Genomic DNA, 15,972 nt, shown 5'->3' with positions numbered 1-15,972 from the left:
TACCAAGAGAACATTTTCTGGTAGACAAAAAAAATCTAGGTCATAAATTGAGAGTCAACCTCTCATATTCCTCGGTATTCTTTACTACTCACATACAATCAATTGCTAAACCTTAATGTTTTTACTTTTTAAATATTTATCCAATCTGCCCCCTTGTTATATCTCTATCGCTACAACTTTAAGTTGCCATCACTTCTCACCAAGATTATTGAATTAGTCTCTCAGCTGTTCTGTCTCCAGTTTCACCTCCCCTCAACTCTTTACATTCTCCAATCTGTTTCTTGAACACTATCACTATTCCTATCAATGTTTTCACATCCATAAACCAATTATATTTCATTTCACAATGTACATCACGTACCATTTTTATTTCCAATGGAGTAAATTCAAAACACAAAAAAGTCAGTTAATTTTCTTTTAGTTTTTTAACTACCTGATGCTATTTTTTTAGAGTTGCACGTTGCTTCAACTTGAATAATCTATCTCCTGACTTTTTAGTCACCAAGACTGTCTTTGCTTTGAAATACTCCAAATTTTTGTTTATTGGATTTAAATATTTGAAACAAGACTCAGATTTTCATTTAACACATAACACAGGTCAGCTAACAAGGTAACAAGGTGACTTGGTCTAATATTTAGACCAAGTGATACATTATCCATTTACCAGTTGCTTTTATAGCTCTTGGGTAATGCCCATGAATTCTTAAAGGTATATTATAATATAAAAACCACATAAATCTTATTTCTCATATATACATTTTAAAATAAACTTAAGAAAAATATTGCTACCATAAAATGTTTCACTTATACTGATGAATGGCATTTAAAATAGTGAGTTACAGAAAGATAAAATAGCAATTCCTTACTATGGCATATAAAGCCTTCCACAGTCTGGCCTTAAACCTACCTCTCTTGCCTCATCTCTCACCATCCCTCAACAGGTGCTAAATTCTCCAGAAGTAAAACATACCTATCATGTTGTTTTTAGTCTCAGTGCCTTTATATATGATGCTCTCTTACTGACAAGACTCTAATTCTTCTTCCTCTTCCACCACCATCTAACTAACTGGGTAACTTTCCCTCTACTAGAGTGATACTAACCAGCCTGCAGAGTTGGACAATTCCCAGACATCAACACTCCTCCGTCTGAGTGCACACACAGGCAGACATATAGATGGGGCTGGGATGAGATTAGAACCTAGCAGATGTGGCCTATCTAATACATCTATCAAGGTTTTATTAATTATATTAGATTTTCAACAAAACAATTAGGACTAACAGCTATTAGAAGGCCTAAAGAGATCACACTGAGGTTTACACCTGACCAATCTCCCAGCAAGTGGGAGATTTGTTCTCAACAGGCAGGGACCACAGATCACCCCAACATGTACACTTACCACCTCAGGAGAGGTTTTACCTTCTGCATGAGTATGTAGCTCATGTAGCTATTTATAAATAAGTACTCATATTACAAAGACTAAAATTTAAATGTAAGAGCAAAGGGTTAAAAAACAGCCAAGATGCTCTGCAAGAGAAGAATAAGGAGAGGGAACATAACAAACCAGACAGAGAAATTAAGACAGACAAATATATGGGTAGACAAACTAATCAAATGGAATAATGATCCAAGGTTATATAGTAATCAGGGAATTAGAAATCAAAACTATAAGGGAACACCACTTTATACCAATTCAATTGGCAAAAATTAAGAAGTCTGAAAATTCCAAATGTTGAAAAGGATGTGAAGCAACAGGATCTATTATGTGTTACTGGTGGGAGTATAAACTGGTACAATCACTTTGGAAGACAATTTGGCATTAACTTTTAAAGTTACACATTTAAATAACCTGTGACCCATCAGTTTCACTCCTAGATATATACCCTAGAGTACATATGATGTATGGAAGAAACATGTACAAGAATGTTGTTAGAAGTACTATCCTAATAGGAAACAAAACCCAAACAAACAAAAAGGAATCAACCCAAATGTCTATCAATAATAAAACAGAGAAAAAGGTTTCTGTATAATCAAACCATGGAACATACAACAATAAAGATAAACTACAGCTATGTAGTCAAAATAGATGAAACTCAGTAACATAATGTTGTATCCAAAAAGCAAACACTGATGACAATATATAGTTTGACACCTTTTTTTTAAATTAAAAGACAATACTACTAAACAATACATTATTTAGACACTTATATATGTGATCAAACCAACTAAAAACACCAATAAAAGAATGATAAATGTGAAATCCAGAATAGTGTTGTCTTGGAATAAAGAAGGAACACTTAAGTAGAAGAAAATCATTAGTAATATTCTAGTTCTTGGGTTGGGGTCGGCTATAAGTTAATAAAAGACTAAATAAGAATCAAAATTGTCATAACTATAAGAATTCTAAATGTTTTATAAGTTTTATCTGTCACTTACCACTGAGGAATTACCAAACCGTATATAAATGAGCTTAATACCTTAATACCAAAGCTAATCTCACTGAATCAGTAAAGTAACTTTGGAAAAATTCAACACAAGTATAATTCTTAAAACTTTCATACGAAATTTCCTAGAGCTTTTTCAAATAAGAAAGAAATGAAAGGGCTTTAACAATACCTGATTTCCATGAAGGTCCAAGACATCTAAGCTTTTTAGGTTCTCCAGATTTGAGATTTTCTTGATTCTGAAAATCAGAGTAAGCAGAGTAGAAATACAGATGTACCACATCTATTGTAAATCAAAAACTCTAAGGCATAATTCATTTTCATTTATTCTTTCTAGATAGATAGGCAAGCAGATAGACACAGAAATATATATATAGAGAAATTATATAAAATTATATATTAAAACCTTTTTTTCATTGATTTAATTATAATGTTAAAGATGCAGTCCCATTGGGGAAATGTCCCAAAGTCAGCTTGAAAGTCCTATCTTTAGGAAAGAACAATTCTACTTCTAGGAACTTTAGCACAAAGCACTTATTCAAGGCAATTCCTTTCACCTTAGAATACAGCCTAAATTCCTTACCTCAGTCCTCAAGGCCCTAAACTCTCTGGCTACTGACTCTTCCTCCAGCGTATCTCCTACCAAGACTCCAGCGCACCCAGTCACTCTGCTCCAGCCACAGGAGCTTTCTTGCCACCTCTAACTTGACAAATTCATTTCTGCCTGGGGTGTTTACCCTTGCTGTTCCTTCTTCCTTAATGTTCTTCCCCCAGAACTTCACATGGTTGGTTCACTCCTTCACGTTATTCAAGTCTTAGCTCAAATATCTTCTCGAAGCAGCCTTTCCAGATGACCCTATCAAAAAGAGCTCTTGAGGAGACCTTCAAGATGGCGGAGGAGTAAGACGCAGAGATCACCTTCCTCCCCACAGATACACCAGAAATACATATACACGTGAAACAACTGCTACAGAACACCTAGTGAACGCTGGCAGAAGACTTCAGACCTCCCAAAAGGCAAGAAACTCCCCACGTACCTGGGTAGGGCAAGAGAAAAAGGAATAAACAGAGACAAAAGGATAGGGACGGGACCTGCACCAGTGGGAGGGAGCTGTGAAGGAGGAAAAGTTTCCACACACTAGAAGCCCCTTCCCGGGCGGAGACTGCGGGTGGCGGAGGGGGGAGCTTCGGTGCCGCGGAGGCGAGCACAGTAACACGGATGCGGGGGGGCAAAGCGGGGAGATTCCTGCACAGAGGATCAGGGCCGACCAGCACTCACCAGCCTGAGGGGCTTGTCTGCTCACCGCCGTGGCGGGGTTAGTGCGCCATGGCTAGCCGGGAGGGAGTCCAGGGAAAAGTCTGGACCTGCCGAAGAGGCAAGAGACTTTTTCTTCCCTCTTTGTTTCCTGGTGTGCGATGAGAGGGGATTAAGAGCGCTCCTTAAAGGAGCTCCAGAGACGGGCGTGAGCCGCGGCTAAAAGCGCGGACCCCAGAGACGGGCATGAGACGCTAAGGCCGCTGCTGCCGCCACCACCAAGAAGCCTGTGTGCGAGCAAAGGTCACTATCCACACCCTCCTTCCGGGGAGGCTGTGCAGCCCGCCACTGCCAGGGTCCCGGGATCCAGGGTCACTCCCGAGAGAACGCACGGCGCGCCTCACGCTGTTGGAACGTCATGCAACGTCACGCCGGCCTCTGCCGCCACAGGCCCGCCCCACACTCCGTGCCCCTCCCCCCCCCCCCCCCCCCCCCGGCCTGAGTGAGCCAGAGTCCCCGAACCAGCGGCTCCTTTAACCCCGTCCTGTCTGAGCGAAGAACAGACGCCCTCTGGCGACCTACACACAGAGGCGGGGCCAAATCCAAACCTGAGCCCCTGGGAGCTGTGAAAACAAAGAAGAGAAAGGGAAATGTCTCCCAGCAGCCTCAGAAGCAGCGGATTAAAGCTCCACAATCAACTTCATGTACCCTGCATCTGTGGAATACATGACTACACAACCAATCATCCCAAATTAAGGAAGTGGACTTTGAGAGCAAGATTTATGATTTTTTTCCCCTTTTCCTCTTTTTGTGAGTGTGTATGCTTCTGTGTGAGATTATGTCTGTATAGCTTTGCTTCCACCATTTGTCCTAGGGTTCCATCCGTTTTTTTTCTTCTTTTTTTATTAATAATTACTTTTTTATTTTAACAACTTTATTATATTTTATCTTAATTTTATTTTATTTTATCTTCTTTCTTTTTTTCTTTCCCTCCTTCCTTCCTCTCTCCCTCCCTCCCTCCTTTCTTTCTTTCTACTTCTGCTAATTCTTTCTTTCTACTTTTTCTCCCTTTTATTCTGAGCCGTGTGGATGAAAGGCTCTTAGTGCTGCAGCCAGGAGTCAGTGCTGTGCCTCTGAGATGGGAGAGCCAACTTCAGGACACTGGTCCACAAGAGACCTCCCAGCTCCACGTAATATCAAACGGCAAAAATCTCCCAGAGATCTCCACCTCAACACCAGCACCCAGCTTCACTCAACGACCAGCAAGCTACAGTGCTGGACATCCTATGCCAAACAACTAGCAAGACAGGAACACAACCCCACCCATTAGCAGAGAGGCTGCCTAAAATCATAATAAGTCCACAGACACCCCAAAACACACCACCAGACGTGGACCTGCCCACCAGAAAGACAAGATCCAGCCTCATCCACCAGAACACAGGCACTAGTCCCCTCCACCAGGAAGCCTACACAGCCCACTGAACCAACCATAGCCACTGGGGGCAGACACCAAAAACAACGGGAACTACAAACCTGCAGCCTGCAAAAAGGAGACCCCAAACACAGTATAATAAGCAAAATGAGAAGACAGAAAAACACACAGCAGATGAAGGAGCAAGATAAAAACCCACCAGACCTAACAAATGAAGAGGAAATAGGCAGTCTACCTGAAAAAGAATTCAGAATAATGATAGTAAAGATGATCCAAAATTTTGGAAATAGAATAGACAAAATGCAAGAAACATTTAACAAGGACCTAGAAGAACTAAAGATGAAACAAACAACGATGAACAACACAATAAATGAAAGTAAAAATACTCTAGATGGGATCAATAGCAGAATAACTGAGGCAGAAGAACAGATAAGTGACCTGGAAGATAAAATAGTGGAAATAACTACTGCAGAGCAGAATAAAGAAAAAAGAATGAAAAGAACTGAGGACAGTCTTAGAGACCTCTGGGACAACATTAAACGCACCTACATATGAATTATAGGGGTTCCAGAAGAAGAAGAGAAAAAAAGGGACTGAGAAAATATTTGAAGAGATTATAGTTGGAAACTTCCCTAATATGGGAAATGAAATAGTTAATCAAGTCCAGGAAGCACAGAGAGTCCCATACAGGATAAATCCAAGGAGAAATACACCAAGACACATATTAATCAAACTATCAAAAATTAAATACAAAAAAAACATATTAAAAGCAGCAAGGGAAAAACAACAAATAACACACAAGGGAATCCCCATAAGGTTAACAGCTGATCTTTCAGCAGAAACTCTGCAAGCCAGAAGGGACTGGCAGGACATATTTAAAGTGATGAAGGAGAAAAACCTGCAACCAAGATTACTCTACCCAGCAAGGATCTCATTCAGATTTGATGGAGAAAGTAAAACCTTTACAGACAAGTAAAAGCTGAGAGAGTTCATCACCACCAAACCAGCTTTACAACAAGTGCTAAAGGAACTTCTCTAGGCAAGAAACACAAGAGAAGGAAAAGACCTACAATAACAAACCCAAAACATTAAGAAAATGGGAATAGGAACACACATATCGATAATTATCTTAAATGTAAATGGACTAAATGCTCCCACCAAAAGACACAAATTGGCTGAATGGATACAAAAACAAGACCCATATATTTGCTGTCTACAAGAGACCCACTCCAGACCTAGAGACACATACAGACTGAAAGTAAGGAGATGGAAAAAGATATTTCACACAAATGGAAAACAAAAGAAAGCTGGAGTAGCAATTCTCATATCAGACAAAATATACTTCAAAATAAAGACTATTAGAAGAGACAAAGAAGGACACTACATAATGATCAAGGGATCGATCCAAGAAGAAGATATAACAATTGTAAATATTTATGCACCCAACATAGGAGCACCTCAATACATAAGGCAAATACTAACAGCCATAAATGAGGAAATCGACAGGAACACAATCATAGTAGGGGACTTTAACACCCCACTTTCACCAATGGACAGATCATCCAAAATGAAAATAAATAAGGAAACACAAGCTTTAAATGATACATTAAACAAGATGGACTTAATTGATATTTATAGGACATTCCATCCAAAAACAACAGAATACACATTTTTCTCAAGTGCTCATGGAACATTCTCCAGGATAGATCATATCTTGGGTCACAAGTCAAGCCTTGGTAAATTTAAGAAAATTTAAATTGTATCAAGTATCTTTTCCGACCACAATGCTATGAAACTAGATATCAATTACAGGAAAAGATCTGTAAAAAATACAAACACATGGAGGCTAAACAATACACTACTTAATAACGAAGTGATCACTGAAGAAATCAAAGAGGAAATCAAAAAATACCTAGGAACAAATGACAATGGAGACACGACGACCCAAAGTCTATGGGATGCAGCAAAAGCAGTTCTAAGAGGGAAGTTTATAGCAATACAATCCTACCTTAAGAAACAGGAAACATCTCGAATAAACAAACTAACCTTGAACCTAAAGCAATTAGAGAAAGAAGAACAAAAAAACCCTAAGGTTAGCAAAAGGAAAAAAATCATAAAGATCAGATCAGAAATAAATGAAAAAGAAATGAAGGAAACGATAGCAAAGATCAATAAAACTAAAAGCTGGTTCTTTGAGAAGATAAATAAAATTGATGAACCATTAGCCAGACTCATCAAGAAAAAAAGGGAGAAGACTCAAATCAATAGAATTAGAAATGAAAAAGGAGAAGTAACAACTGACACTGCAGAAATACAAAAGATCATGAGAGACTACTACAAGCAACTCTATGCCAATAAAATGGACAACCTAGAAGAAATGGACAAATTCTTAGAAATGCACAACCTGCCAAGACTGAATCAGGAAGAAATAGAAAATATGAACAGACCAATCACAAGCACTGAAATTGAAACTGTGATTAAAAATCTTCCAACAAACAAAAGCCCAGGACCAGATAGCTTCACAGGCGAATTCTATCAAACATTTAGAGAAGAGCTAACACCCATCCTTCTCAAACTCTTCCAACATACAGCAGCGGGAGGAACAGTCCCAAACTCATTCTACGAGGCCACCATCACCCTGATACCAAAACCAGACAAGGATGTCACAAAGAAAGAAAACTACAGGCCAATCTCACTGATGAACACAAATACAAAAATCCTCAACAAAATGCTAGCAAACAGAATCCAACAGCACATTAAATGGATTATACACCATGATCAAGTGGGGTTTATCCCAGGAATGCAAGGATTTTTCAATATACGCAAATCAATCAACGTGATACAGCCAACATCGTCATCAATGGTGAAAAACTGAAAGCATTTCCTCTAAAATCAGGAGCAAGACAAGGTTGCCCACTCTCACCACTCTTATTCAACATAGTTTTGGAAGCTTTAGCCACAGCGATCAGAGAAGAAAAATAAATAAAAGGAATCCAAATCGGAAGAGAAGAAGTAAAACTGTCACTGTTTGCAGATGACATGATACTGTACGTAGAGAATCCTAAACATGCTACCAGAAAACTACTAGAGCTAATCAATGAATTTGGTAAAGTAGCAGGATACAAAATTAATGCACAGAAATCTCTGGCATTCCTATACACTAATGATGAAAAATCTGAACGTGAAATCAAGAAAACACTCCCATTTACCACTGCGACAAAAAGAATGAAATATCTAGGAATAAACCTACCTAAGGAGACAAAAGACCTGTATGCAGAAAACTATAAGACACTGATGAAAGAAATTAAAGATGATACAAATAGATGGAGAGATATACCATGTTCTTGGATTGTAAGAATCAACATTGTGAAAATGGCTCTACTACCCAAAGCAGTCTACCAATTCAATGCAATCCCTATCAAACTACCACTGGCATTTTTCACAGAACTAGAACAAAAAATTTCACAATTTGTATGGAAACACAAAAGACCCCGAATAGCCAAAGCAATCTTGAGAACGAAAAACGGAGCTGGAGGAATCAGGCTCCCTGACTTCAGACTGAACTACAAAGCTGCAGTAATCAAGACAGTATGGTACTGGCACAAAAACAGAAAGATAGATCAATGGAACAAGATAGAAAGCCCAGAGATAAACCCACGCACATATGGTCACCTTATCTTTGATAAAGGAAGCAGGAATGTACAGTGGAGAAAGGACAGCCTCTTCAATAAGTGGTGCTGGGAAAACTGGACAGGTACATGTAAAAGTATGAGATTAGATCACTCCCTAACACCATACACAAATACAAGCTCAAAATGGGTTAAAGACCTAAATGTAAGGCCAGAAACTATAAAACTCTTAGAGGAAAACATAGGCAGAACACTCTATGACATCAATCACAGCAAGATCCTTTTTGGCCCACCTCCTAGAGAAATGGAAATAAAAACAAAAATAAACAAATGGGACCTAATGAAACTTCAAAGCTTCTGCACAGCAAAGGAAACCATAAACAAGACCAAAGACAGCCCTCAGAATGGGAGAAAATATTTGCAAATAAAGCAACTGACAAAGGATTAATCTCCAAAATTTATAAGCAGCTCATGCAGCTCAATAACAAAAAAACAAACAACCCAATCCAAAAATGGGCAGAAGACCTAAATAGACATTTCTCCAAAGAAGATATACAGACTGCCAACAAACATATGAAAGAATGCTCAATATCATTAATCATTAGAGAAATGCAAATCAAAACTACAGTGAGATATCATCTCACACCAGTCAGAATGGCCATCATCAAAAAATCTAGAAACAATAAATGCTGGAGAGGGTGTGGAGAAAAGGGAACCCTCTTGCACTGTTGGTGGGAATGTAAATTGATACAGCCACTATGGAGAACATTATGGAGGTTCCTTAAAAAACTACAAATAGAACTACCATATGACTGAGCAATCCCACTACTGGGCATATACCCTGAGAAAACCATAATTCAAAAAGAGTCATGTACCAAAATGTTCATTGCAGCTCTATTTACAATAGCCAGGACATGGAAAGAACCTAAGTGCCCATCATCGGATGAATGGATAAAGAAGATGTGGCACATATATACAATGGAATATTACTCAGCCATAAAAAGAAACGAAATTGAGCTATTTGTAATGAGATGGATAGACCTAGAGTCTGTCATACAGAGTGAAGTAAGTCAGAAAGAGAAAGACAAATACCGTATGCTAACACATATATATGGAATTTAAGAAAAAAAAATGTCATGAAGAACCTAGGGGTAAGACAGGAATAAAGACACAGACCTAATGGAGCATGGACTTGAGGATATGGGGAGGGGGAGGGGTGAGCTGTGACAGGTGAGAGAGTGGCATGGACATATGTACACTACCAAACGTAAAATAGATAGCTAGTGGGAAGCAGCCGCACAGCACAGGGAGATCAGCTCGGTGCTTTGTGACCGCCTGGAGGGGTGGGATAGGGAGGGTGGGAGGAAGGGAGATGCAAGAGGGAAGAGATATGGGAGCATATGTATATGTATAACTGATTCACTTTGTTATAAAGCAGAAACTAACACACCATTGTAAAGCAATTATACTCCAATAAAAAAATAAATTAAAAAATAAAACAAACATGAAGGCCAAAGTCTGCTATTTACTTCCGCATAAGTTATGGCACTGGAAAGCAATAGAAATAATAAAATATACACTTAATAAATGTTACTTGGTTTGAATAATTGTCAGACTGAATCTCATAAAACAAATTATGACTGAATCTAAATCCATTTAAGTAATCTTTCAAAAATTTTAGTCTATTAGTATCTTAAGTATTATTCAATTTTGAGTTGCCATCTAAACACCATAGGATTCAACGTTCGTCCTAAGTATAACAAACAAAAACTGATCTGCAAAGATTACCTGTTTTTCCCCAACAGAAGGACACGGAGGGATCTCAGAGTAGAAAGCCCACTAATTTCTTCAATCTGGTTATCATATAAATCCAAGAATATTAGCCTCTGCAGATTAGAAATATTTTGGATCCGAGTTATAAAATTGTGTTGAAAGTTCAACAGACGAAGGTGTTCTTCCCCATCGATGATAGGACATACAGTCAGCTTTTGCCTAAAAAACATTTTTTAAAGTTAATAAGGTTCTGATTTAGCAGTCCACCTCCTCTTACAAATACTAATAGTAGTATCTTCATGCTCCCATGTTGTGAGGAGAAAAAGATAAACAGAACCACTTCAATGCCTCCATGAACTAAGCATTGTAGATCTAAGTGTAATTCACTCATATAAAAGCCAGTATACTTTGGCCAGGGTAATTATTAAAATTAAGTCTCATTCTAATTGCATTAAAAAAACTCCAACATTAATTATTTCACATAAAATTAACATCATCAAATACTCAATGTAATTGCCTTCTGCAGTAGAGGTTGAGATGATTCAAAGAACCATGTCACACAACCAGAGAAGTGCATTTGCCATCAATCCACTGCTCAGGCATTGCTAAGCTAGGAAGTTTGGTTAACCATTTGCTATCAGATATGCACTGCTAAGCTAAAGGTATGCACAGCAGAGATAGTTTCCCTGCTGGTTATAGTGCTAAGGTAAGGCTGAAATCCTTCATCCACCATTCTACTGCTGATACTTTCCTAGATTTAAAGATGGGGATCAAGTCCTAAACATACTTATGCATTCAGAATTTTTTGAGAGTTTATTTTGTCCCAGGTTCTGTTCTAGGTGCTGGAAATACAGAACTAAACAAAACGCCCAGTGTCTGTGGAGCTTATATTCTAGTGGGAGGAGACAAACAATAAACTTAATAAGTTAAATATTTAATATGTTAGAGGGTGATAAGTGCTAAGAAGGAAAATAAAGCAGAGAAAGGGGCTGGGGACAGTCAGGGTTGAAGGAGTTACAGCTTTGGAGAGGGTGGCCAGGGAAGGCTATCCCTAGGTGACGACACTTGAGTAAAGATCTGAAGGAGGTAAAGACAGTGAGTCTACAGATATGTGGTGGAACAGCATTCCAGGCAGAGAGAACAGCAAATGCAAAAGGCCTGAGGTTTAAGCATGCTTGGTGTATTCAAGGAGCAACAAGGAGGCAGGTATGGCTGTAGCAGGGTGAGTGAAGGAGAGATTAGGAGGCTGTGAGCCAATGAGGTAAAAGGGAACTCAACTGGATAGGGCAGGGAAGCCCATGTGAGGACTATATTTTTAAGTTTTACCTATAGTACTGTTTTAGAGTATAGTCAAGCTCTTTTACATTATATAGATATAAAATTTCTCCACATACCCTTGGAAGGATAAACTTAAAAACTGGTAACAGTGATTATACCTAGGTAGGAGAACTAAATAGCAGGAAAATAAGAGGAGGGAGAGAGACTTTTGTTCCTTTCAAATCTTGAACCATGTCTATAAATTATCTAGTCAAAAAAGTAAGTTGTCCTCACCTTTCTAGGGTCAACCTGTCTGAGTAAAGAATTTTCTCTTCAGAAGAACGTTGGAGAATGGGAAATGATGGCATTGATGAGCTCACCAAATTAATATGGTCACCTATTGAAAATGATATACAAATTACTTGATTAAGAAAAACCTTTAAAATCTTGAAACTAAAGTCACCTTATATTTGGAGAACTCTGGCACCTACAAATATCCTTTCTAGAAAATACAGCTTCCATAGCTCTCCATATTTGAAATTAGTTACTAAACTTGAGCTAGTTTCTTTCCTCCTCAAACGAAAACTATGTGTTCTGTGTATACCAAATAATTTTTCTCTTGCCTTATAGATTGGTTGAAAGTATAGAACTACGCTAGTGCTATCTTTATCCCTTTATAACCTGACTCCTAATACTAAAGTTTAACTCTCTTATAACTGAGATGATAGTCCCTCATTACCAGACACGTTTGGGCCAGCACTATGACAGCCCGGCCGGATTCTGGACTTTGAAGGTGTCTGAATGGAAGAATCTCCAAATGCTGATAAGGAGCTCATGGTAGTTTTCATTTTCAGCCCACATAATTCTGTCACATTTGTTGTGGATGAGATGTAGGATGATTTATTACGAGGTGAAGGGCTTATTACTCTTCCATCTCATTCAAAATATCAAAAAATGTATCACAAAGCTACACAATACATGACCTTGCTACAGGAAATACAGAGAAAGTAGTTTTGGATAACAAATGTAAACCTCACATCATCCATTTTTCTTTGTATGTTCAACTACTACTGGTAGAGAATATTGCAGAGACCAAAGTGGATGTCAATAAATCTTGTACACTTGTAGTTAGGCTTGTAGTTAGGGTCCACAAGGTATGTGACACCCCTATGAGGTTTATAGGTTGTTGGTTAGATATTGCCCCTGCCATTAGGTAGCTTTCAATCTAGTGGACAAACACATATGAAATTAATAAACTGTACAGAAAAACATACACAAAATGCAGAATAAAAAAACAATATCTATTTATAATTTCACACATAAATGTGTCTGGTTATTTTTTACTTAAAGAAGATGGTCACAGATGAGTTTTGGGGGAGGTGCATATTAAGATACATTCTAAAGACCTAGAAGAATGTAGAATAGTTAATAAAAGATGCTGGGAAGTTCCAGAAATGAAGTAAGACTTGAGCAATGGGTCAAAGGTACCAGTTTGAACACCAGAAGAAATCAACTCTATTTCCTTCTACAAAGAGAAAATTTCCTAAAAGCAGCAATCGATGCTGATGGGAGTGATAAGCAGTAAAAGAGAACTTAAGGTACCACAGAATTCTACTGCTTAAACTGACCAATAAAGCAAAAAGATGAACCCAAATATAGGAAGCTAACATATTCTTTGGGAAGCCATCTTAAAATCGAGTTCCATATATATCATACTAAAGAAATGTAAAGCAGTGGTATTTGCTAACTTCTCCAGGTATGCAAGATATAAACCAAAGTATCACATACCTCACTTCTTGAACAAAATAATCAGTGCTCACATCCCACTTTTCTGAATATCATGAAATATCAGATAACTAATAATGATGTTCTAGAGTACAAGCATTCAGAATTGAGATCATGTTCATAAATGAACTGGTCTTGTGACATGACCAGTTGCTAACAAGGTACCCAAGCAACCATGAGTCAGTAAACTGATTTGGAAATCAAAAATTGGATGGTTAAAAGAACAAAAACCAGTGTAAGGATTAACTGATTAAGGATTATCTGGTTAGCTAAATATGATAAAGGAAAAACTTCAAACAATAGACAACCTTGATTTCCCTTGTTAGCATCAGAATCAGGTTTTTAAAATTATTTTGTTAAGGCTTCAAGCCATTCCTCAATTTAGAAGGCAGATTTAAATTTAATAAGACTTGGGATATAGAGGCAATAATCAAGGAGTCAATTTCACTTACTTCAGTGAATAAAGGAATTTCATCCTCACACTTTTCAGCTCTTATCATACACAGAAGTCAAAATCACTATCTGCATGATGAACTTACTATTACGATCAGTATGACATACATCATACAATAAATAGCAGGATATGAGAATGATTAGATAGAAAGGCCTTAAAATCCACAAACAAGATACTCTAAATCAGGGGTCCCCAACCCTCAATTGTTAGGAACTGGGCCCCACAGCAGGAGGTGAGTAGTGGGCAAGAGAGCAAAGCTTGCATTACCATGTGAACCACTGCTTCCGTTACCACCTGAATCATGCCCCCACCCCCGACCCCAGCCGTGGAAAAACTGTCTTCCACAAAACTGGTCCCTGGTGCCGAAAAGGTTGGGGAGCGCTGCTCTAAATGACTGGGAACCAGAGTGACCTGCAATTGAAACACTCACATATTTATGTGGATATATAAACACCCACATATATATACAAATATGTGTGTATCAAACACCCACATTATATGTGGAATGTTTCATCCTGCATATAAACTGCACTACTATGTGGCAAAATTTTAATGGAAGCATTTCCTGTTATTGGTGATTTCATATATCACTATTTAATTCACCAGATATGTAGCTTTTGTCTTCCCAATTAAATTTATAAGCTCCTTGAGAAACGGAGTTCATTTTACATTCTTTATATTCTTTGTAGAATCTAAATTCACTAGGCAATCAGTAAATTAACTAACTGATTTTCCATTATTAAGAGTAAATCAGAAATCCATTTTACATATATTATTTCTGTTAAAAAAGAAAATCATATATTCTTGCATTTTAGTATAAAAATGCTGAATGAATTCTTTCATAATTAGGATCTCAAAGTGTTTAGAGGCATAATGGTCTATGTTTGGTAAGAGTCTTCACTGCACGGCACCCTAGATACATGGATGGATGGATGGGTGAGTGGATGGACGAAAAGATGGATGGAGAGATGGGCAGTGGGATGGACAGATGGCTGGCTGGCTGGATGGATAATACAGTACATGGTCATATATGTGTCCACTCAGCCTTACCTTTGAGATTGTTTTAGTAACCAAAATCCTGTTTCTATATTTTTCACGATTTATCATGACCTTAGGAGTCAAGCACTACCTCTTCCTCTCTATATACATATTTTAGAATTCTTAATTAAGGGATTTAATCAATTAAGGTCTGGTTAACTGAGATTTTACTGTATAGCAGTCCCTAGCTCTTACAAAATCTCAAGGATACAGGGGTTAACACTTAACATTAATATAAAAAGCCTAAAAAAATCACATACCAAGTTTTAGACTAAGTAGCCTAACTAAAACATAGAGTTTCTTTACTTTGGACTGAGAGTACCACTGGTTAATTTATGGTGACAGGCGATTATATATGTCCAATTAATTTTGAAAAATAGAAAAAATAAGGATGAGGTGAAATTAATTATAATAATTGGGTATCAGAATGCAGTCTACTAGATAGAGATTCCTCAACTTTTCCTGATAAACTGCTACTTACAATTTTTCCAAAGTTTTGTGCCTTTGGAAGAAGAACAGTGAGTACAAAAGTCAAGAAAACAGCTACACACTGTGTGGCCTTCCTTACATGAAACTGACTGGAACTATGAAGGAGGCACATTTGGAAACAATCAGGTACAAATGTCACAGAGAATGAATTTGAATAAAATCTTTTAATGTAAAAAATAGGTTTATTTCTCCCTAAAGAATTAATCTGTATTTTATGGGTCATTATTTATGTACAAGAGTTTATTTATCTTTCAGGTTCACAAAATTCAGTGCCGCCATACTATTTCCTCATTAGCAAATATCTAGCAATACTTTAACACTTAAATAAACTTACCTAGCCAGACATACACAAATCTGTCTACGAACTTCCTCCTCTAACTCAAGAATACCTTGGGAAAAGTATTTAAGTTTTAGAAAA

At 37.8% G+C, this 15,972-nt stretch overlaps 1 protein-coding gene across 2 annotated transcripts in view; it reads right to left on the bottom strand.

Annotated features, from left to right (window-relative positions):
- The window catches only part of LRRC49 (leucine rich repeat containing 49), a 127,995-nt gene that overhangs the window by 107,552 nt on the left and 4,471 nt on the right, over positions 1 to 15,972 (bottom strand). The window contains exons 4-6 of one of the 2 annotated variants that reach the window (XM_060169836.1): positions 12,083 to 12,185; positions 10,547 to 10,750; positions 2,615 to 2,681 (exon numbers count right to left, since the gene is read on the bottom strand). In XM_060169836.1, the coding sequence (XP_060025819.1) occupies positions 2,615 to 2,681; positions 10,547 to 10,750; positions 12,083 to 12,185 (374 nt within the window). The remainder of the gene's footprint in view (positions 1 to 2,614; positions 2,682 to 10,546; positions 10,751 to 12,082; positions 12,186 to 15,972) is intronic. The other variant, XM_060169845.1, reaches the window with a different exon arrangement.

This window comes from Lagenorhynchus albirostris, chromosome 1, assembly GCF_949774975.1.
Source record: "Lagenorhynchus albirostris chromosome 1, mLagAlb1.1, whole genome shotgun sequence".
Lineage (NCBI taxonomy): Eukaryota > Metazoa > Chordata > Mammalia > Artiodactyla > Delphinidae > Lagenorhynchus > Lagenorhynchus albirostris.
Note: the sequence above shows the minus strand (reverse complement) of the source record. Positions and strands in the feature narration are given on the sequence as shown.